Genomic DNA, 23,224 nt, shown 5'->3' on the forward strand with positions numbered 1-23,224 from the left:
CATTGTCTACATGCAATGATTTAATTCAATTCAATTCAATTCAAAAAACTTTATTTGTCCCCGGGGGGCAATTCAGGGCATAATCATTTTGTTTACACCCCATTTTTATTATTGTTTGTGTTGCACTGTTTTTAACAAATGTACGGTGTCCTTGAGTGCTTAGAAAGGTGCCTATAAATAAAATGTATTATTATTAGTATTATACTTTTGAGTTTTAACTATTAAAGTATTCATTTTGTTCTCATTTAAACTCTATTTTACAACAAATCATGCCGTTTTCAGAAGGTTTCAGTTACGTTAACAAGTACAAACCAAAAAATACCTAAAAACAAAACAACAAATTCCTTTTTTTATTAAAATCAGTATTGAAAACTTTTATTTATAAACAGAAGACCATTATATCTATGTTCTATATACAAAAGGGATATTAACCTGCAAATAATTTACTATTTGTTTCAATTTCAAGTTATACCATGGCGACAGAATAGCAAAACATAGCAAAAGGGTACATATTGTGCTTAAATTATGGCTTTGTAAGGCGGTATAGTGGAGTAAATTTGATTCATTTAGAATAAATCACAGAATTGGACAGGTCTATTTCTGCAGATGTGATCAAAGCCACGTAAAGCTGTTTTAGTATCATAGAGCTAAGATTCAAAACACGTCCATGCTGCAAAGATCACAGAAACGACAAAGCATATTAGTGTGTGAGACCTTGACTCCCCAGAGAGCTCTGTTTACTGTGTGTGTGTGTGTGTGTTTTCTGTGTACTGGCATGTGACGATGGAGGAGGAGAGGAGGAGGAGGAGGAGGGTGAGTGAGTGAACCAAAGCAAAGCTAGAAACAACAAGGAGAGAGTCGGGGAGGGATTATGTGTTCACTATGCTTATCTGCATGTGATATGGCAGCGAACAAAAACGTCAAAGCTTGTTTTTTTTCTTTTCTCTTGAAGCTCAGCGGTCTGCCAGCTAACAAATGAAGGCCTGAATCAATCTAAAGTTAATGTTAGCGGTCTGTGACGTTAGCTCCTGCTGCTAACTTAGCTATAACTCCTGCTGGTGGTGACTTCAAACTACTTGTCAACAGCGGATCGATCCTGGACCCGGGACTTGTTTTTTGCTTCATGTTTATTTTAGCCTGTTGACAACTTCTCGTGGCGTAAAAACCCTCTGAACCAGCAGCACAATTGGGAGAGGTAAGCTAAGTTGACGAGCCAGCTAACGTTATTTAAAGGCACACGGGAATGTGGGTCAATCACGCTAACAGCTAGTAGTAGTCAGCATTCAAGGTTAGTAGCTAACTAAGCTAAGTGAGCTAGCCGGGCCGACTCTCTTCGACGGCCAAAAGCTAACTTAACGTTACTCGTGTATACCTCTAGCACTGTTTTCACTTTAAGTAAAAAAAAAAAGTTGCTTTTCACTCCTCACATGTATCCAGTTACAGTGCTGTCACTGACTTGTACAATTCACAGTAATGTTAGCAGACGAGAACCAGTGTGACAGGTTGTCTTGACGACAAGCCTTAACAGCCCCGAACTAAAGGCGTTTCTTCCCTAAATGTAAACACTTTGTCTTGTATTGGGCCTTCGTGTAATGGCAATATTCATTCGGAAAACATTAATAAACCTGTAGTAGACACAGTGCATGAGGGCACAGCTACATACATTGACGGATTAATCCACTAGGGGGCCGCAGGGCAAATATTTAACCCCCCACCCTCAAAGCCCTCTGTCTCACTCCTCTACCGCCGCTCCACCAGTGATCAACACGGCTGCTCAGTGTGTACATAGTGCATGCACCCTGTCCCCTAAAAAGCACCCACCAAGTACATTGTGTGCAACCTGCCATGGGACTGAGGCAAACAATAATACAGATGTCTCCCAGCTCCACTAGAGACAAAGTTTACTTTTAAAAGATAGTGGAGAACAGACTGAAATGCTTAGGACACATTCATGTCTGGCTAAAAGAAAAAAGAAGCTGTGTTTGGCTTAGGAGTTTTGAGTTGTGGGCTCTCTATGTTAATTAAAATGGGGCCCTTATTTGTGTACAGGTCTTCCTTTTTTTTGAATTTAGATTTTATCCTCAGAAATGATTTAGAAGTGGTGCACAGCAGCTGTCCCTTTAACATCTCTGGGTGTGATGCTATGTGAGGTTTGTGTGTCATCTTTGCATTAATAATGAAGTGCCCTAATCTGTCAGTTATTATATGTGCTGCATTAGCAATACATATACATTTCTGACATATTTGATTATTATTTAAATGTGTTTCCAATTAATTCAGAAAATGTACAAGGCCTGTGTTATGTTATGTGGGTGTGAGTGTGTCGGATTAAAAATGCCATGATAGAGGATTTTTTTGTATATCAATGCCCACACCTATCATGTTGTTGAACATTTATCTTCATTCAACATTTGGGCATTTATTCTTAATGGTCTGAGGCCCGTGCTGGTCTGTTCCACTTGCCGAGTGAGTAATCCAGGCATGCCCTCACATTGTGTGGGTATCATGTCATAAGCCTATTACTATCAAGGACATTCCCTGGCTGCTCTAACACAACCAGTAGTAATGGACTGACGCAGGAAAGGATACTGAAAACACACTGTCAAAGATTAGTAAATGCATTAATTTTAGTTATAGGTGATACTAAGACCTAAGGCTGAATAGCCACGCTTATATGCATTTTTACCAGCGTGCTAACCTGAAAAACAGACATTAAGGTGAGCATTTTGGATCTGCAACGTGTTATGACACGCATAAAGCTCAGTTTTGCAAGTGAGTGGTCACTGGAATTGGACTGTTAACTACTCACATGCTGGATCAAATGGCAAGGTAGATGGCATGTGTGTTTTGAGGCCAGTATACAGTGATGTGGTGATTATGTCTCTGTATATAATCCACATGGTAAGTATACACTGTTAATTTTAATGTTGCTTATTTCTAACAAAGTATTTTGATCTTCAGTAGTGGAACTACCATGGCAACGTGACAGGAAAGGAGCCGCTGAGTCAGCTTAAACCAGAACCATGGAAGGTACAGAGCCACATGAAAGGGTGAACGGTCACTGCAAGCCCAAATCCCCCAAGGACACGGCTGATGTCAGGTGTACGCCACCTGAGGGAGGTTCAGACAGCTGTGGGGCAACAAGTGTGTCGGAGCTGACAGACCTGCAAGAGTTAAAGGCCAGGGGAAGTGAGGATGACGAGGACAAGGAGGTAGGTCCTCCCTCGAAAGGTGTGAAAAGGGACCAGAAGAAAAATGACGAAGAGATTCTGGATCAGAAGAAAAATCACAAGCAAAACAGCAGTGCAGCATCCAGCTACACAGGTAAGACTTTTATTTCAAAATCTCATGACTTGGTTCCTAGAAAGTAATCGGAAATGATGCATTACGTGTTTAAATGACAAAGCCTTAATATTCATGCATTTTTAATTGCAGACCTATCGCATACCTCGTCACCCTCGCTGTCAGAACAGTTGCGGCTTGGCCGAGAAGACAGCACAGGGGCTGGGATTAGCGTGGAGTGTAAAGTCTGTGGGGACAAGGCCTCTGGTTTTCACTATGGCGTGCATGCCTGTGAGGGTTGCAAGGTAATACAGTGAGTGTATCACAGCAGAACAGCTAAGCAAGATCACAAAGTTCGACAACAACAGTTTTGATCTGTCCTAAATGAGTTGCTGAACTGTTGCGTTGTTTCTCACTCAGGGCTTTTTCCGGCGAACCGTGCGAATGAAACTGGAATATGATCGCTGTGAGCGTTCCTGCAAGATTCAGAAGAAGAATCGTAACAAGTGCCAATATTGTCGCTTCCAGAAGTGCCTGTCTTTAGGAATGTCCCATGATGGTGAGCGGGATAATAACTAAAAAAAACTAGAAATTAGACCATTTTCTTTTAAAAATAATTAAGTTTATTCTTTTTTACAAATCCAAAACTTGCACGGAAAGGTGATTTACTCAGAAGAACTTAGTTCAGAAGAAATTTATTTAATCTAAAGTGAGTAAGAAATCTGTTCATTCATTTCAATTCATTCTTATTATATTTTGGAAACTTTTCACCTGTTGAGAGACATGTGAGAGTTGAGAATGTTCAGTGCATGTTATCTTCACAGTAGTGATAAATGCTCATAGAGTGAAATGGGGTTGTGCACCTTGTTAGTTGGCATGACAAAACAATAACAATATCATTGTTCTGCATTTCTCCGATATTATTGATATCAGATTGAGTACAAGGACTCAATGTGTTCTTTGTTGTTTTCTTTTTCCAATTTGAGCATTTTCCTTACTAGGAACCTGTTTCAAGAACAAAACCAGGTATCAGAAATGAACCATGGTACTGACAAAGTGATTTACTCCTGAAATATCCACTTGAAATAAGACCAGTGTGTATGTGTGTTTGATCAGCGATCCGGTATGGACGTATGCCTGAGGCGGAGAGGAAGAAGCTGGTGGCCGGCCTGCTTGCAGAGGAACTGAACCTCAGCAAACCAGGTGGCTCAGACCTGAAGACCTTGGCCAAACAAGCCAACACAGCCTACCTGAAGAACTTCAGTATGACCAAGAAGAGGGCCCGCAGCATCCTGTCGGGCAAAACCAGCAGCACCTCGGTATGCTCTTGTCTCGGAACTTAGTCCTGGTTTTAAAGATATCTAAATATATGAATGTATGGAAATAAATAATAAATATGTGATCATCAGTGGGTCACAAGAATATATAATTACAGCTACTGTCAGGGAAGTGTGGCTCTGACCTTGCCTGATATGATACATCTGTCTTAGCGCTATGCTAACTTGAATGTGAATAAAATAATTAAATCGTGCAGCTTTTCTAGACCCTCCAAAATTTAGCGGACAGAATCAATCCAATTCTGATAGTGAAATGAGTCATTTTGCAGTGGTTGCAACGCCTAAAACAGTTTATCCCCTGTTTTATAGCCGCAAAAGTAGCAACCCTGGAATGTATGGTAGCAACGGAGTAGGCTACGGTGGAGCATGGCCGAGCCCAGGACGTTAGTATGTTTGACTAACTTGGTTGTGATTGGCAAGTTTATGTAAACACAGCTTGACAACGATGGTAGTCCTGTCTCTGGCGCCATTTGGCTAATCGCCAGTACCCCCACGGCACCAATTGGCTCGTCTGTGTTTTTAACCGAGAAACCTCAGTTTCATGTCACGATGCCAGACGAATCTGTCAGCTCTGTGAAGCTGGTGGATTCACAGGTCTACATTTTGGTGACCCTTAACTGCTGGTTGCTTGAATGCTATCTGTCATGACATATCAACACACAATATTGTTTTAATCAGTCTAACTTTTTCTGGTTTAAAGCCTAGTCTGAAAATATGTAAGATATCTACAAAGTAGCTATAATATATGCTAATCTCAATATCGTAGCTGCCAAAAAATGTCATACCTGGTATAGTTTTGTTCTAAAGTTACAGATGGTAATTTATGAGAATTGAATTGTTGTCCTCCTTTTAGCCATTTGTGATCTACGACATGGACACACTCTGGAAGGCAGAGAGTGGTTTGGTGTGGAGCCAGTTAGTTCCAGGTGCACCCCTGACCAAGGAGATTGGGGTCCATGTGTTCTACCGCTGCCAATGCACCACGGTGGAGACTGTGCGAGAGCTCACAGAGTTTGCCAAGAGCATTCCAGGGTTTGTTGACCTCTACCTTAATGACCAGGTAAGTCACGATCTACTCAGTGTGCCTCACAGTAAAGGATCTGTATGTGGCTTCGTATTTTAGACACGATTGTACAATTGTCTTGTGTGCTGTCTGCAGGTGACTTTGCTGAAGTATGGTGTACATGAGGCTATTTTTGCCATGCTGCCCTCTCTTATGAACAAAGATGGACTGTTGGTGGCCAATGGTAAAGGCTTTGTGACCAGGGAGTTTCTGCGCAGCTTAAGAAAGCCCTTCAGTGAGATCATGGAGCCCAAGTTTGAGTTTGCGGTGAAGTTTAATGCTCTGGAGCTGGATGACAGTGACCTGGCCCTGTTTGTTGCCGCCATTATTCTCTGTGGAGGTGAGAGGGAAAGGTTTTCTGGTAAATTTTGAAGAAGGTCATATGTGTTTGTTGGTGTGTTCACGGTTTCCGCAGTTCTTGAAATGTCTTTAAAAGTATTTCATAGTTTTCTCAAAACATAATGGCCAAAGAAGCTTTGAAAAGATCTTACATTTCATTTACAAAAGTCTTAAATATTTTCTCAGTCAATGTCAGTCTGAAAATGTTTAGTATCCCATTGAAGTCTGTCAGGACAGTTTCTAACTAAAAGTAGGATTGTGCAAGCTGGAGAGTGTTCAGTCCATTATTGTGGAGTTTCAGTCGGCACCGTCAGACCTGTAGCAAACACTGTCACTGCTGGTCACTGCAAAGTCAATTTAAAGTTAAAGACATGAACTCAATTGAATTCATCATTTTTAATTGGTAAATGCATTCATATGCCGCTTGTGCTGGGTATTAATTCAATTGACTATATAATTAAAAATCATGTTCTGTTACTACTGAAAAAAATGATTCCCTGCTGGTTTTGCGGCATATTTTAGCCTGTATGACTGTGAAATCGTTGTTAAATCGCAATCTATGATGCATTTAAAAGTTCTTAAAATAAATTATGACTCATCATAATGTGTCCCTTGTTTTCCCAGATCGTCCTGGGCTAATGAACGTAAAGCAGGTGGAGCAGAGTCAGGACAACATCCTCCAGGCCCTGGACCTCCACCTACAAGCAAACCACTCTGACTCAGCCTACCTCTTCCCCAAGCTGCTGCAGAAGATGGCCGACCTTCGTCAGCTAGTTACAGAGAACGTTCAGCTTGTCCAAAAGATCAAAAAGACTGAGTCGGAGACCTCGCTCCACCCTCTACTACAGGAGATCTACAAAGACATGTATTAGTATTCTCCAGCACAGACTTTGCTTTTAGCAATACTGTTACAGACTGAATTTACATTCATGATACTACACTGCATTCAGTACAAGCACTGTTCCACGTACGGGCATGATTTTAAACGTGCAGAAGAGGCAAAGTCACGTGGTAGGGCTAACACAATCAGCAAAGTCTTCCTCTCTCTCTCTCTCTCTCTCTCTCTCTCTCTGTGTGTGCGCGTGTGTGTGCGCGTGCGTGTGTGCGCGTGCGTGCGTGCGTGTGTGTGTGTTCGCGCTCGCGCGCATCTGGAATCATTTGCTGCAAGTCCTAGTTTCCCACAACGGTCACTTAACAGAGAATGATTTGTTGTCGTTAGGCTGCTCCGGTTACATTCTTATAGCACAGTTCACCCCAGTGCAGCGTCTAGAGAGAGTTTCTCCTCATTCACCTCGGCTCTGTGTTTGTCTGTGAAGGGAAAGAATTTTGTGTTCTTACACCAATGGCATAGATGAAATAGAAAGAGACATAACATTTGTACTGTGCAAGAGTTTCTAATGATGCCAATGTCTTTGGTAAAGTGATTGTTCGCAGACTTTTGGTAAAGCTGAAGATGCACAAATTGGTTTTTGTTTACACCATCATCATCATCATCAATGACCGCTACTTAGCCATTTGGTTCATAGAACACAAACTGGGCTGGCTCCAGCAGTGTAGAGCTCTCTCAAAGCAGCTGTCTGTGCAATACCATTTCCATTTATCAATAAATGTGGAGATCCAAGTTATATAGGTTTTGTCTTAAAGCCATCTACCCAAGTGGTAACCAATGGACTATACTGCACAGATTTTGTCTCTAAACTGACACTATAAACACATTACCCATTGACGTACAAGGGGCTGCATGTTTATTCTTTTTCTTTTTTTTTTACACGCAAATGATCATGGATTTGCCATTTTAAGTTTTTTCTTCTTAGTTTATTCTTTGTAATTATGTTACTAATTGTAATTGTTGATCAGATTTGTAAGGGCAAAACATGAATTATCATTTTGTTTTATGTATTAAGTATATGTGTTCTTTTATATTACATGCCTGCCTATTTAGTTTATGTTGTACCAAATACATTATCAAACGTACCAACAAACGTTTCCCTGATGAAGAATTTGGATTTCACGCCTTAGCAGGATTTACCTAAAACCAGCCTACTGTACCACCATTGGGAAAATTGATGATGATGAGAAATCAACATCCAGTATCTGGTGTCACAAGTCGCTTCTGTATTAACACAAGATATAACCACAGTCCTAGATTACTGCCCTTTTTGTGTACAGTCTTTGTCTTGTTAAGAGAGCCACAAAGTGAAACAGCCTTACAATACTGTAGCCAGGATTCATACATTTCTAACAGTTTATCGCCCCCTCATTCTTTAGGACTTTTCACTGTACTTACTCTGAATGGACTTCAGTATGTCAGCACTGGTGCACACAGTCCACCTCCAGAAATCTCCCCTCGTGCTCTTAATCTCTATTGATCCCTATCTACCTCTGATGTATGATCTGTGACACTATTCCACTGTCTCATCTGATCTCTGCCTTTTTTTTTTGCCTTAAAATTCCTGCTACCCAAATTGTAAATTATTGGCTGATGTGCGGTGTGCCAACATAGCTAAGGGGGTGTGGATGGATAAAACAAGAAAGTACACCAAAAAGTTGATGTAAGCTACCTCTTTGCCTGTCTAAATGATGGATTGACTTATTTGTTCACAAAAACATGATAAGACTTGAAATAATTTCTTCCCTTTAGTCACATGTAACCCTATCTGCAGATCTAGTTTAGTTACATCTCACTTATATAAACTTTATTAGAAATATTAACACTGATTTTCTCTTTTTTTTTATCATGAGGAGGATTATGTATACACATGCATGTAGGTTAACAGCTTTGTCCACTTGTTAAAGGTGCTATAACCATAATCAGTTGGACTTTTGGGAGGGTGCAGACAAACGCACAGGTGAATGGAGGAATGGGAATCTGGAATACGTATGACGTAGGGACGTCAACGTCACGTTTCTATTGGCCCGTTGCTACGTTGATTGGCAAAAGGACCCGGCTGTCAACTATTTAGACGGGGAGCTAGAGGCTGTTTGGCGGCTTGCTCAAAACACACGGAGGATGGACTCGGCCGGTAACGGAACTATCTGTAGGTAAGCGGAAGTTGGTTGTACCATAAAGCCATCAAAGTGAACAAACTGTGGGAAAGTACCTAAGTTGCTCTGTTTGTGAGAAACTTTAACGTTAACCGAGAGAACCTGAGCTACTTTCATACGTGCTGCCCTCGAAGACGGACGCTACAGCGAAAAAGTGTTTTATTCACCTTTAAGTTCGCTTTAAAAAAGTTTTAAATTTAAATTAGCCTTCTAGTGTGTGTGTTTGAAAGTTAGCGTGGAGATTCATAGGAGTAAATGCGTCAAGAACGGATCAACGGTATCGTTAAGTGTTGATATATTAACCGAAACCGTTTTCCAGCGTTTATTGGTACGGATGTGCCCTCTGCTTGTGTTCAAAGTGATATAAAATAAATAAATAACGTCAAATCTGGACTTAACTAACATAACTGCCGTCAGTTAGCTAACGTTAACGTTCGGAACCATCGATTAACGACAGTTACGTAACTAACGTAAACTCATTGTCGTTGAGGGATCCGCGTTTTGTGCGTTTGTTATGTTTTTAGCAGTTAACCCTCTTCCGCTAACTTAAGTTATTAGCTAAAGAAGGGTAACGTTAGCTACATTAATGTGGGGCTTTTGGGACCTACTGTTACGGGCTTTTCCCTGGGATTAGCTGTGTTGGTTTACTGATTGTTTTTCAAACGTTCGCGTTACTAACGTTAGTTCTGTGGGGAGCGTGTCCATCATTCTCCCTCACATTAATAGCACAATTTAAGATTTTCACCTGTTTTTCATGTGCTTCCACAGATGGGGATGAAAAGCCGCAAGGAAGAATTATTAAGGAAACAAGATAAATTTAAATTCATAAACAAAGGAGATTTACTCCAGACATAAACTTGTTTTCCTTCATTCTCAGGTCAGCCACTGGAAGCCGCTTAGAGCAGTGCTTTTACAGCTCCGGTCCATGGACCTGTGCTGGTCCCTGGCATACTTTTGACCAGTCCCTTGCTAAACTGATAACTTTACAGTAAACTGAGCTTTATTATTTTTCAATAGTCCAAACAGTCCTCAGAGGATGGCACTTGCAGGTTGCCAGTTCCTGGCACACACAAGATTGGGATGAACTCCTCTAGAGCCCTTTCCAGTTTGAAGTGCACGGCATAAATAGTGTTTTTGTAGTGTAGTGTGTTTGACAATTTCTTATCTCGCTTGTTCTCCTCTTCATTCAAAGTTCATTATTGAATATGAGGGAACATGGGGTGTAATGAGGGAACATGGGGCGTAATGAGGGAACATGGGGCGTAATGAGGAAACATGGGGATGACCCCCATTGTGCTAGTTCCAAAACAGCAATCGTGTTTTGGATTTTTCCCTTAGTTTTGGTTAAATGCTTATTTTTTTGTGAGTAGACCCTAGGTAACTTGTGCAGCTGCTTCTAAAGTTTTGGTAATGCTAACCAAAGATGCCTCAAAGAACAACTGTTCACAAAAGGCCTCCTGTGACTCCAACGACGGTCGTTTAGACTCGATAGAGCACTAACGAAGTCCAAACCAACTTCCCACCAACGACTGACACTCTAATGACGGTCGTTGGCACTTGGAGTTTCAGTGACATCATCGGCCTTGTGAGAGGTTAAATACCTGGATCTCACACCAGCTAGTTGGACCAGTCCCAGCCTGGTCTGATGCGTACATGAACTGATGAAGCCTCTTGGATGAGAGGTGAAACGTCTTCCTAGACAAATAACCAAGTCCAGTTGCTTTTGACTGAAATTTGCTTCGAGGATAACGATGACCTGGACAAATGAGAACATTCACAGGCCTAACCAGAGATGATAAACCGACTCGGGGCATTAAAGCATAAGTCTTATGTATTCATTGGCTGGACCTGGGTTCTGCTATACAAACATGCTGCTACTGATGCTACATGGTAGAAATCCACTCTCCTCCCTTTTCATTACAGGCGTTTCGTTAATGGCTCTTGCAGATTTGGTGCAAGGTGTATTTATCGACATGAATGGCCGGTTTTACCAACATCCCAAATATGTAGGTACTTTCAGAAAGGTGGGTGCTGGTATGGTGAGCACTGCAGGTAGGCTTTTTATTTATTTTTTCCCCCCACTCTCAGCTTTAATGAAAGAAAGGATGACATAAAGATAACATTTTCTCATACAATATTTTCCACCACTAGGTATCTTCATGTGCTTCAACCAGCTGTTGCAGGCAGAAGAGGTTCAGTGCCTACCGTTTCCTCCTCCAGTGTAGTTTACGTTCCACCTGACAGAAGAGGGTCAGAGCCTGCTCTTCTTCAGACGCAGGTGACGTTCGGGCAGGAATGGAGCAGACCACAGTTGTTGGCCAATATTTCAAATGGTCAGTACAACATTGGGCACCCAGGGGCAGATATTGCTGAGGAACGATTTCAAGGTATTAGATGTGTTCATGAGTGACATTAACTTTGGTCAGCATTTCTCTATACTTAACTTTTATTTTTATTTTTTTAAAGATACTGACACTCCTCTCACTGCTTCTTGGGAATCGGTCCAGAGCTCAGAGGTTGCTGAAGCATGGGGATGCGACGAAAGAAATGAGCATGTTTCACAGGTTAGCTTTAAGTGTGATGTTTCTACGGAGCATGTTATTGAATCAAACTAAGTTGAACCAAGTCTAATACTGACTACAAAGTTTCTGTGTCCAGGAGACTTCTTCCAATGACACAGAGGATGGTGCTGGTGCGGAGGCCTCTGGTACCCAGGGGAACATAGAAGAAACGGAGGCCTTCCTCCGGAGTAAAAATGTGACCTGTGGCATCTGCATGGACAAGGTGTATGAAAAGATGGATCCAAGAAACCGTAGGTTTGGAATCTTGCCAAACTGCAATCACGCCTTCTGTTTACAATGCATCATGACATGGAGGAAAACGAAAGACCTTGGACCGGATGTGGTGAAGTAGGTTTCAGTAATTGAGTATTTTAACTGCATCTGACGCCCCTGGTAAGAGATTTGACTATCAGTGTTTAATGATTGTTCCTCAGGAGCTGCCCACAGTGCCGAGTGAGGTCTGCCTTTTACGTGCCTAACAAACACTGGGTCGAAGGACAAGCAAAGGAAAGCGTAATTGCTGCCTTTAAAGATAAATTCAGGTATGCTGTGAGATTCAGTTTTGATAGCAGAGTAACTATAGCTGGGCTCAAAGGAGCTGTACTCGACATTCAGAACATTAATATAGCAGCAAACAAATATTTTCTGTAAAGATGTAGTAGCAACCTGAGCAGCGAAAGAAGTCACCCTCCCTTTTGTATGTGTTGTCGGTTTCTCCGTTTGTTGTGATTGACGGTCCACTTTTCAGTATTGAAACATAGTATATGAAAAAATTACCTTTACAACACATGTAATATGTGACGAAACTACATCAGCAACTCAAAACATTTATTTGTAAAAGATACAAAAATAATGGTCTTCGGCTTCCAAAAATAAAAATGTCTAACATCACCCTTCTTTCGCTCTCCATTGGCAGAGGTTATTATTATTGTTATTATTTTTGTGGTGTAACGCAATGTGATAATCTGTTTCAACAGGCTTTTACCAGGAAAATCATCAAATTAAGGAAATGATGACATTGTCGATATAGAACCCTTGCATCTATGAACACTTAGTGTTACATTAGTATTGAATACAAGATGGCGATGCATTTTTAAAATTTTTTAAACCTGCTACATTAATCAGAGCCTTGGAACATAATTTTTTTATGTTTAATGCAAAACTTCATGAACTCTCAACCAATTTTTGTTTTTCAAGTAATGGCCACATGCAACTGAACCCTCCTGTTTTGTCTTGTGTCTCATGGTTCTAGCAAGAAAAGATGCAACTACTATTCGCGGTACAAATGCTGCCCCTTCAAAACGGATTGCCTTTACCGGCATGACAAGCGTACGCGGCATGGGTCATTTCCGGTAAATATAATCCTGTCATTTTGCCATCAAGTTCTCACAGCGATAGTGGTATGCATGAGTTGTGTTTCACGTTCCCTTTTACATTTGTTTCTTCAACAGTACGATACAGAAGATGAGGATTACGAGGGTCTAGATTTCCTTAATCTCTTCATTGCCATGACCCTTATCGGCGACGATGATGATGACGACGATGGCCTCGATTTTTACTTGGCAGAGTATGGTGTCTGAGCTTTTTCATTCTTTTTGTCAGTGCCTGAAACCACTGAATGGGGTCGTATGTATAAAATGGCCCCAGAAGAACGCATGGCTGTGTCTTGTCACTTCTGTCAGTATTGATGCATCTTCTTGAATAGCTGTGATCAAAATCAGGGATCGTCAAGTGCAACTGACTAGCACTCATTCAACCAGAGAGGAACTGACCTGTGAAATCACCCGCCACAGTCTGTTTGAAAACGAGGACGTCTGCACTCGGCTCTCTGCCACACATGGTTTGTGCTGCTGTTCCAAATGTACGCATCCCAGGTGTGACGCATCTTCAGTCCGTCAAATTATTTTGTGGTCAATCTGTGGCCTTCTGGTTTGGATTTATTTCACTCCTGTGGCCATACTGCTTCAAACATGTTTGATTGTTAAAAAAAAGTGCTCAATTCTGACTTCTCCAAGAAATTTGCACCATTTTTGATATTTTAAAGTGTTATGTGCATGGTAGTTTTAATTGTCTGTAGATAAAAAGTATTCTGTACCCTTCTTGCTAATGTCCACTACTGATGCAACCTGTTTCAAGCGATAACCAGGAGACCTTTTCTAGTTTTGGCAAGAATATGAAGTGTTTTTTTAAAATTCTTTTTAAACAAGTTGTGCTTGTACACAAAAAATAAAACATTGCTTCACACTTTCTCACTGAACTGGTGTGTGTGGCGCTTTTTTGACGTTAGAATGTGAAGCTTCTGAATTTCACCACAAGGTGGAGGTGTGGAGAGCAACCGGTGGGATAATTACACTCGCGAAGAAGAAGTGTCAACAAAACTGGCGGGTGGGCACGACTGACTAAACACGGGAAGGTAATGGTGTAAATCATCCCCGGGGAGTATGGAAACCCGTGTGATTTTGAGTCGCTTCGACGGGAAGTCGAAGCTGCTGGTCCGGTCTCTTCTGTGTGGACCCTCCGGTGCCCGCAGAGCTCTGGCCGTCTTCCACAAGCAGCAGCGAGCCAACCCCGAAATGTCGCTGCCTAACTTTATAGAAACTCTGTGCCAAGACGAAATAACCTGTCCGGATACTGAAACCCGGCCACTAACCGTGTGAGTAGAAGTATACCCCCTTAGGTTTCTGTAAAATACAAATGGTTTGAATTGGTTGTACTGGAGAGGGGAGAGAGCAGTTACTTCTGTTGCTATAGAAACTTGGCTAGCGACCACCTTAAATGTGTCCCAAACTCACACTTGTGTTTGAGAAATCAAAATGTCCACAGGGTTATTTTTTTACACTGTATAAAATACAATATCAGAATTATGTTTTCCTCAATCACATTTCCATTAGGTCTGTTTTACTTACAGATACAGTTTAGTTAGGGATTTTCCTTGTGATCTTTTCTCTTGATATATCTTATTGCCTACAGTTATTCCTTGTATTCAAAGGGAATAATTTTTTCTGATTGTGCTAAAAACAACATATCACCCGATAGACTTCTGCGAAATGATCATCTTCAGCTCTCCACCATAGCACCAACTGTGGATGCTTACCATATATCACATATCCCCCATTTCTTTCCCTCACTCTAGTAAACCCCTGGTGTGCCTGTTTCCAGCATTATTCAAACAAAACCTGCTGTCCTTCATCCACCTGGCGCAGTCGGTTCTTCCTCAGACCACTGTCCTTCATCTTCTCAAATGTCTCAGCCAGGATCCTCATCCAAACCCCTGGGTCACTGCTCTGGTGAGACAGCTGGAAAGAAACTTGGGGGCCCACAATGAGGAGTCTCTGTACACCCCACCATGCAGCCGGAGACTCAAGGAGCTGTCGCAGCGTTTGGTTGGTTTTGGTGAGACCGGAGGATGGGCCAAGTGCTTCAGCGGTCAAACACCAGAGTCTGATTTTCAGAGTGCTTCTGGTTTGTCTGTGCCGGGGACCCAACAGAAAAGAAAGTGCAGCTTTGTCACCCAGGACTCAGATGGTGAGGGAACGGGACAGCAGAGTAAAAGGATGAAGATGGATGTCTGTGGTAGTGAACGTCTCGATCCTGAAGAACAGGGGGCAAAAGAAGAGACGTCAAGACTGTTAGAAAGCAGTGCTCCAACAGAAACTCCTGCTGAAGAGCTGCAGCCAGCTCCAGACAGTCCAGCCCTGCCTGAACATATAAAGGTAGAGACGCTCAGCGGCAGGATGGGATTTATCTGTCCTGTCTGCACTGAAACTTATCTTCCATTTTGCCAGTTTGATTTCTTTCCATTTAAAGAACCACATTTTCAAATGATGATTGGAGACCTCTCTTCATATCAAGTGTAATTCTCAGATGGTTACATTTATGTTAACACACGGGTTACAATTACAGTTGAAATAACAAACCTTGGTCTATTTTGTATTTATTTAGGTCTCTGTTCTTCAAATTAAAGAATTACTGGAAAGTCAGACGGAGGTAAGAAGGAAATTCTTCATTCTTCTGGCCAGCTCAGAGAGAGTGATTTGTACTATAATTATTATCATTGTCTGTTGCAGTGGGACCAGAGCTCCATGGACATGTCTAAAGTGTTGAACGACTGTGACCCCGGCCAAGTATGTCCTCAAAATGTTATGGCTGACGTTTTGTTACTGTTGTACCCCTGCATTAATACTTCTGCAAGTGTAAATTGCAACATGTTTGAATGTGCTTGTAATGTTTTCTCACCCCATTGTTGTATATGGGGAAACAAATATTAGATACATCTTTTAATGTAGAGTAAGTCACAAGTTTGTTGTTGATGCTTAAGCTATTTAGACACTTGCTGTGTCCCAAATTGCGCACTGCAGTGAGTATACTGACATCCGTGCACTGTGTCCCCTTTGTACTGACACGATCAGTTCACTCAATTCCCCCAGTAAGCGCTGTCTCAAATCACACACTGCCGCCGAGCACTTACCGGAAATGACGTTCGTGTTTCTTCTGTTTATTTTTCCAAAAGCTTTTCCAACAACTCCTCTGACTCAGCACACCGGCAAAAATCCTTGTGATCCTCTTTTTACATTATAAAGTGAATCTAGTTTAATTTTCCAGTTTGAATTAAGTACAGCATCTTCCGCTATGTAGCCAAAATTGCGCCCATTGAGGGTGTTGAGTGTCCATTGATCCACACTCAACAGTTTGGCTGTTTTTTGAGTGCACGTCCGGATAAACGCAGTACACTGCATGAACGCACTTTCAACCTCAAAAAAGCCAGTTTGAGTGTCGAAATGCCTGGGTTGCGTGCACTGATAGCCTGGAGACCAAATTAATCTACCAAGCTCCTGTTTGATTTGCTCTGGGACATGTATGTCTGGCCCCTCTCCCACTCAGATAGCTTTACAGCCGGCCAAGCTCGATATGGACCAATCACAACCATTTATCTCCTGTAGGACAGGTTTAGGACGATGATTGAAAGCCATGCTTGAATGTAGCACTGAAAGTAACCTACTGCATCTAGCAGTTTACCAGGCTCAGGGCCCGTTCACACAAAGAGGCGTTTTCCTGTAACCGCACAATTTAAGTATTGTTTTGGCCGACCATCCACACGCTGCGGTGTTATCGGAGCCTGAGAACGGCATTTTTTGTAACCAGGTCCCAGAGTGGGAAGACTTGAGAACGCCCCTCATGGCTTTGTCGTCTGGATGGCAAAACCGCAATCTTTGTTAACGATGCAGTCATCTCCCCACCTCTGACCACTAACCCCCGCAGAGTCACATAACAACAATGCTGCTGCATAGTACCGAAATGCACTCTATGCGGCGGCATGGGATTAATTAGGCCACCCATATATTTCTCCCTTTTCCCTGATGGTCTGAAAAGGTCGCTAAATTGGTCGCTAGTAACTTTTTATAAATAAAGTTGCCAAGAAGGTTGAAAAAGTAGCGAGACAGTGCCCGCCTGTGAGTGCTTTGGGACGGGAAGGGGCTCACAGCAGCACCCGCTGCTCAGTGAGGACAGTAACTGCAGAATGATTCGTGCATCAGAGTCCAAAACACCAGAAAAGTCTCCAATAAAACCAGAAACAGTCGACAGATTTCTCTCTATGATGGATGAGGATCGTGGAAGTCACCCAAGTTTTGTCAAGAAAGTCTCCGCTGGTTGTATTATGATTCTACACGTCTCGCCCTTTCCTCTTCTGTTTGTTGATGTATTTCTGTGGCAGTTACAGCGCCACATCCAGGCCTGGCATGTGTATTACAGCGCTTGTAGTCGGTTTCACTGGTTTCGTGTGGACGCAGAAATTTCTTTAAGAACGACAGAGAAAAAAAGGTTGTTTTCGATCGTGTAGACGTACCTTCAAGGAGAAGTTTCCTTTTGACCAGAGAGCGAGGGGGAGCTTTACTAAACCACTCCTTAGATATTTGCTTTCTGATGGAGGGTGAAATGACTAATCCCACATCTCTACTTCTCCTATTTAGGTGGAGGTGTTATGTAGCATGCTGAGTTTGCCTGACTTGCCGGAGCAGACCCTGCCCAAACTGTGCAGCAGTATTTTGGCCCCCCCACTTGACTTCAGCTACAGCACGGCAGCAGCACTCATCAAGAGCCTCCTGCTGCAGAAGGTCCATCACTGAATATGCAAGGATGCAATACTGTGTTGAAGTGTTTTGATACTGACAGGGTTTCATTTTTACTGCAGGTCCTGTCCCTGTCAGAACCGGCCTCCAGGTGTCTAGTCACAGCAGTGACGTCACTGTGTAGCCGCTATCCCAGACCAATGTGCCACGCTCTGATCGGACCAGTTCTAGAGGGAAAGAACATAGGTGAGGAAAGGGTTCAGATACAGCTGAGTGCAGTAATCAGTTATTAATATTGCCTGTTGCAGGAGGGTGAGAGCAACCGGAATGGGTTCAGAGTCCTGGTTTGAGAACACAAAAACAGGACAGGTGTTTTGATGTTATGACCTTGTTTCTTGCCTCTTGGCCTGAACATCAATCGATCCTCCATTTTGAACTTTGCGTTGTTTTCAGGGAATCCACAGGCTGAGCTGCTGAACAGACTGATAGAAGGCTGCCTGGATCCCCATTACACACTGCTGGTGCTTCAGTAAGATACATTTAAACTGTTTTTATTGTTGTAACAAGTCAAAGAAGCACAAATTTATAATTGACTCATGATTACCATCTTGATGATGCAGCCTTTTACCTTTATTCCCCACAGAATGACATTCAAACTAACATGGAGTGAGGCAGTGCTCTCCATTATCCACAGCTTACTAGACTCCAAGGTAAGATCATTGTTTATTCATGGGAAAAGTTCTGCTAGTCATAATATCCGTTGTTATTGAGCTGCCTGTTCTTTTGTTTGTTTCCAGCCTGATTTGAGTGAAGAACTGTTCACACAGTTCTACGAACAGCTCGTCAGCCAAGCTCCTCACTTCACAAAGTCTGTGAAGTTTGCAAAAATTATGCTGACAGTCCTCACCAAATATAACAGTCATGTAAGTTTGTCCATACCTATATTATGCATTTACAGTGTATGAAATAGTATTTGTAATCTTTCTGCGCATCAATCTGTTTTTCCAGGTGACGGCTGCACTCAAACCCTCCCTGGACGGTTGCCTGACGTTAAATGAGACCTTCCTGAAAAAGTCTCTGCAAGCTGCTCTGAAAAGAATCCCTTTCATTTGACCTAATTCATGATAATAAAACTGTTTAAATAAGTGTGTGTGTGTGTGTGTGTGCCTTTTATATTCTGAATAAAATATTCACGATAACATACATTGGTGAAATCTAAGTACATTAACTCAAGTGCGGTACTTAAATTAAATACTGTCCTTGACCTGAGAACTTATCAGTGTTACTTTTGTGGTAAAGCTTCTACTTTACTACATTTCAGAGGGAAATTTTACACCATTTACTCCAAAACAATTATTTGAGAGCTATAGTTACTACTCAGATTCAGCTTTCATGTGGTTATGACCATCTTTAACACAAACTTCCTGCTTATATATGTTAAGACATCCACCCATCTTTGACCGACCTATCAGGGTCCCGGGGAGCTGGAGTCGATCCCTGCTGACAGCAGGGGCGTGAGGCGGGGTACGCCCTGGACAGAATGCCAGTCTATCACAGGGCACATAGAGACGAACAGAGACAGACAACCATTCACACCTATGGGCAATTTAGAGTCATCAATTAACCTAACACGTTTCTCCAGAGAGAACATGTAAACTCCACACAGAAGGGATTCAAACCAGAAACCCTCTTGCTGTGAGGCAACAGTGCTAACCACCATTCCACCGTGCCACCCAGTTTAAGACATCTGTATAATGTATTTTTTTTTATAATGCAGCACTGAGGGTCATACTGCTGCATCAAAACTTTTTATGGTAGTAATTTTAATGTTTTTGTGCTTCTGTTCAGTAAGATTTTGAATGCAAGACTCTATAAGAGCGCGTTTCATATTGAGGTATTGCTACTTTCTCTTTTATTCTATATATTTACTTTGCTTAAAAACAACTAATTCTACCTGTGAAAATATAGATCAGTACTGTTATTGACTTAAAGTCAATATAGTCTCCAACTCCTTTTTAGAAATTGAATGTGTTGAGCAGAGCACATACAGTGTTATAAAATACAAATACAAAATAAATGGATGATACTTGAGCATTAGAAGGATATATGTTATGTAACAGCTTGAGATGTAATTCTCTTATTTTGTTAGAGAAAATAAATGTTTACATTGAATCTTCTCAATAAAAATCATTTTTTTAAGAGTCCTTTGCGTTCTTTGATGACGTCAGCCCCTGTCGCCTTTATTCTGCGTAACTTCCTGTTGTACTTCCTTTTCAACGTAGCGACACGAGAGGAACAAGCCGCTAAAATGAGGTCAGGCTCAGATTTACTAATAAATGTGGAAAAATCAACTGTTTCCACGTTTAAACCGAATCGTATCTCTCCCCTGAGCCCGTGCTGTCGTCTCCATGTGCCGCAGTTTTGCTGTTTATCTCCGTTTTTCAGAAATAGTGACGCTTTTGCGGACGGTGCCGGTTCATCTGTAACGATAGGACGCATCTGAGTTTCAGACCTTAATCCGTCACCATCCACTTACTTAAAACGTGTTTTAGAAAACCATCACACATCTGATATGTATATTGGCTCTCCTAAATAATATTTGATGATATATTCACGGATTCTGTAACTTTTGTCTGAATGTTTAATCGCCGTCTTAGATTAGCAGAAGAGGCTAGTTTTACGGAGGTGGTCTGCGAATGACATTTGCTTAATTATGTTTAATATTTTTGTTACAGTAAGGTCTCCAGGGACACGTTGTATGAAGCTGTTAAGGAGGTCCTGCAGGGCTCTCTGACCAAGCCAAGGAAGTAAGTTCATGTGGGAAAAGGTGTTAAACTTCTGTTTTGAGATCAAAGGCATGACTGAATGGGATGAGATGTGTAACTGTTGTCTGTTTTGTAGGTTTACGGAGTCGGTGGAGCTGCAGATCAGTTTGAAAAACTATGATCCCCAGAAGGACAAGCGTTTCTCCGGCACCGTCAGGTTCGACCTTTTACTGTTTCACCCAACCTTTTCCCTGTGTGCTTCCAGCCCTGTCTGAGTATTTTTAAAAAGCCGGCTGTATGGCGAGTAGTCGAAATCTCTAAAGTGAAAAATAAAGTCCAGACAGGCCAGGGGCAGACATGGAGAAGTACTTTGGGTAGTCTGACTGAGCTGACCCAGCCTCGGCTGGTGGATGTGAAGCAGACGGACCCGTACCCTGGGTCTTAAAACATGAGGGGAGGCTTTGAGTGTCTGAGCTGGTGAGTTCATGTCCTCGAGCCGACCAATTTGCATTATGTAACCAAAGAGGTCGGCCGGACACCGCCACAGTGGTGGTATGGGTAAGAGTCTTTCTATTTCACAGAAAAATGAGTACGGTGTCATTTGGGGATGGCAGAGTATTTTGAGTCTGATGTTTAAAGACAAACTGTTTTCATCATTGTCTGGTTTTCAGTTGATCTTCAAACTAAGTTTGAGATGTATCGTCCTGTATGATGTTTGTGTTAGAAGTCCATTTCCTAGCTTTCATAGAAACTTCCATGCAGACTATGCCCAAGAAGTTCTTCTAACCAGGGTTAATCTTAGCAGTGATTATAAATTAAAATGCCTATAAGTTAATAACATTAAAGTTATTTTAACCGTCATCGTTTTAGTCGACCAGAACTTGGAATAATTTAGCCAGCGAAGAGTTAGAGGGGAAGAAATAGTCAAAGTTGACTAAACAAAAAAAGATTTATTTAGTCAACTTTATTGGATGTTAATATTGTGACAATTGGTGTTAAATGACAGAGGTGGCATTTCATCTTAGTCTTGGGAAAAGGATTGTTGACAAACATATTTCGTCATCGTTAACAGAATTAACACTGCTCTCACACTCTGCCCAACTTCCAGCTGACGCCCCCGTGCTTGACACGGGTTTGCGGGCAGATTCTCTAACTGCTGTGTTAACCCGCAGGCTGAAGACTCTTCCCCGGCCCAAATTCTCCGTGTGCGTCCTAGGAGACCAGCAGCATTGTGACGAGGCCAAAGCCGCTGAGCTGCCACACATGGACATCGAGGCTCTCAAGAAACTCAACAAGAACAAAAAAATGGTCAAGAAGCTCGGTATGAAGTCTGCATCGTGTCCCACGAGACTCCTAGTATGTGACGATTGAAGCCCGACAGGCCTTTTAATTAAACGTTGGTCTTGTTTCCTTCTGCTCCCTCTAGCCAAGAAGTACGACGCCTTCCTGGCCTCTGAGTCTCTGATCAAGCAGATCCCTCGTATCCTGGGACCTGGGCTGAACAAGGCCGGCAAGTTCCCCTCCCTGCTCACTCACAACGAGAACCTGAACACCAAGGTGGACGAGGTCAAATCCACCATCAAATTCCAGATGAAGAAGGTAGGCTCAGCAGTTCTCTAATAAAAATAATGCCAGAGGATAAACCGAAACCAAATGTGATAGGATGACTGAATATTGACGTTTACCTTGTGCCGTAGGTGCTCTGTCTGGCTGTGGCTGTAGGACACGTGAAGATGACGGAGGATGAGCTTGTGTACAACATCCACCTGGCTGTCAACTTCCTTGTGTCTCTGCTGAAGAAGAACTGGCAGAATGTGCGCGCCCTCTACGTCAAGAGCACCATGGGCAAACCCCAGCGCCTCTACTAAAGGACAGCTTTTCTATTAATAAATGTGGAGATGCTCCAAAGAGGACCGTTTGGGAGTTTTTCTTTGTCTGAAACTGTTTTATATAGAATGTAATTGGACTTTTTTGAGTTTATGGTGTTGGAAAAGTAATCAAATCAAATAATCTTGATTTATAGTTCAGTCATTTAACAAACATAACTTGTATTTAAATAAGTACTAGGCTTCTAGTCAAGTCAGATGGAGGAATAAAAACTAATACTGATTAGAGAGAAGTGTATTTCTGTTCCTGAGCTAAAACGTATAGAGAAATGTGTTCTGACATCAAAGTTATTCTGCTTTCCTAAGTATTTTTCCTGACGAGTTCAGTAGTCGGGGTGGACAATCCCACACGCTTGGTTTGATCTGATATTTTGGCTCTCAGCAGCTAATGTAACGGTAAGAGAAACGTGTTGGCTTCTGCAGTGAACGCTTTAATAATGGTGAGCTATAATGTTTAGTCCTTTCCAAAGAGCCATTGGATTTACATTTTTTTTAAATAATTTTTTAATATCAGTATTCATGTTCAAAATAAGGAGTCGGTACAACAGTCTCCATCAGCCCATCACTAGTGGCATCTAAAAGTTCAAGTATTGACCACGTGGAGACCTCAATACAGATGATACCTCAAACTAATAATTGGAATTTTCTGTAATTAAATGGATACCATACATGTATATATTATTATGGCTTACAGAATACAGTGTTTAAAATCAGCTGAAAAAAACACTTGGGTCCTTCAGAGTTTTGTTTTGCACAGTGAAGGAGAAGTAAAGTCAAATGCATCCACCAATCAATATAAAGATAGTTGCATATTTCTGTAAAGTGTGTTTTTAAGACAAACATTACGCTCTTTAAAGGACCGTGAGACTGATTGGAAG

The 23,224-nt window shown here is 41.9% G+C and overlaps 4 protein-coding genes across 5 annotated transcripts; all 4 read left to right on the top strand.

The window, feature by feature from the left end:
• Positions 1 to 832: 832 nt before the first annotated feature.
• ppardb (peroxisome proliferator-activated receptor delta b) lies at positions 833 to 8,555 on the top strand. 2 transcript variants are annotated; one of them, XM_083919902.1, is made up of 8 exons: positions 833 to 1,195; positions 2,962 to 3,324; positions 3,436 to 3,587; positions 3,703 to 3,841; positions 4,399 to 4,601; positions 5,473 to 5,679; positions 5,779 to 6,022; positions 6,646 to 8,555. In XM_083919902.1, exons 2-8 carry the CDS (start codon positions 3,024 to 3,026, stop codon positions 6,891 to 6,893), a joined length of 1,494 nt encoding a protein of 497 aa, XP_083776028.1. In that variant the 5' UTR covers positions 833 to 1,195; positions 2,962 to 3,023; the 3' UTR covers positions 6,894 to 8,555. The 2 variants fall into 2 exon arrangements, with proteins under 2 accessions (XP_083776028.1, XP_083776029.1); XM_083919903.1 differs by having other exon boundaries at positions 2,965 to 3,324.
• A 417-nt stretch (positions 8,556 to 8,972) lies between these two features.
• Positions 8,973 to 13,768, top strand: mkrn4 (makorin, ring finger protein, 4). The gene is made up of 8 exons (XM_083919909.1): positions 8,973 to 9,063; positions 10,990 to 11,118; positions 11,218 to 11,453; positions 11,533 to 11,630; positions 11,725 to 11,975; positions 12,062 to 12,169; positions 12,880 to 12,979; positions 13,079 to 13,768. Exons 1-8 carry the CDS (start codon positions 9,032 to 9,034, stop codon positions 13,205 to 13,207), a joined length of 1,083 nt encoding a protein of 360 aa, XP_083776035.1. The 5' UTR covers positions 8,973 to 9,031; the 3' UTR covers positions 13,208 to 13,768.
• A 232-nt stretch (positions 13,769 to 14,000) lies between these two features.
• Positions 14,001 to 18,791, top strand: fance (FA complementation group E). The gene is made up of 9 exons (XM_083919905.1): positions 14,001 to 14,280; positions 14,761 to 15,340; positions 15,570 to 15,614; positions 15,695 to 15,751; positions 17,597 to 17,740; positions 17,818 to 17,941; positions 18,149 to 18,224; positions 18,339 to 18,405; positions 18,493 to 18,791. The coding sequence occupies exons 1-9, from the start codon at positions 14,069 to 14,071 to the stop codon at positions 18,658 to 18,660; spliced, it is 1,473 nt and encodes a 490-aa protein (XP_083776031.1). The 5' UTR covers positions 14,001 to 14,068; the 3' UTR covers positions 18,661 to 18,791.
• A 1,175-nt stretch (positions 18,792 to 19,966) lies between these two features.
• Positions 19,967 to 22,373, top strand: rpl10a (ribosomal protein L10a). The gene is made up of 6 exons (XM_083919910.1): positions 19,967 to 20,008; positions 20,431 to 20,502; positions 20,597 to 20,677; positions 21,633 to 21,781; positions 21,887 to 22,059; positions 22,158 to 22,373. Exons 1-6 carry the CDS (start codon positions 20,004 to 20,006, stop codon positions 22,326 to 22,328), a joined length of 651 nt encoding a protein of 216 aa, XP_083776036.1. The 5' UTR covers positions 19,967 to 20,003; the 3' UTR covers positions 22,329 to 22,373.
• The last annotated feature ends 851 nt before the right edge of the window (positions 22,374 to 23,224 follow it).

The sequence above is a fragment of the Echiichthys vipera genome (genome assembly GCF_963691815.1).
Source record: "Echiichthys vipera genome assembly, chromosome: 9".
Taxonomy (NCBI): Eukaryota; Metazoa; Chordata; class Actinopteri; order Perciformes; family Trachinidae; genus Echiichthys; species Echiichthys vipera.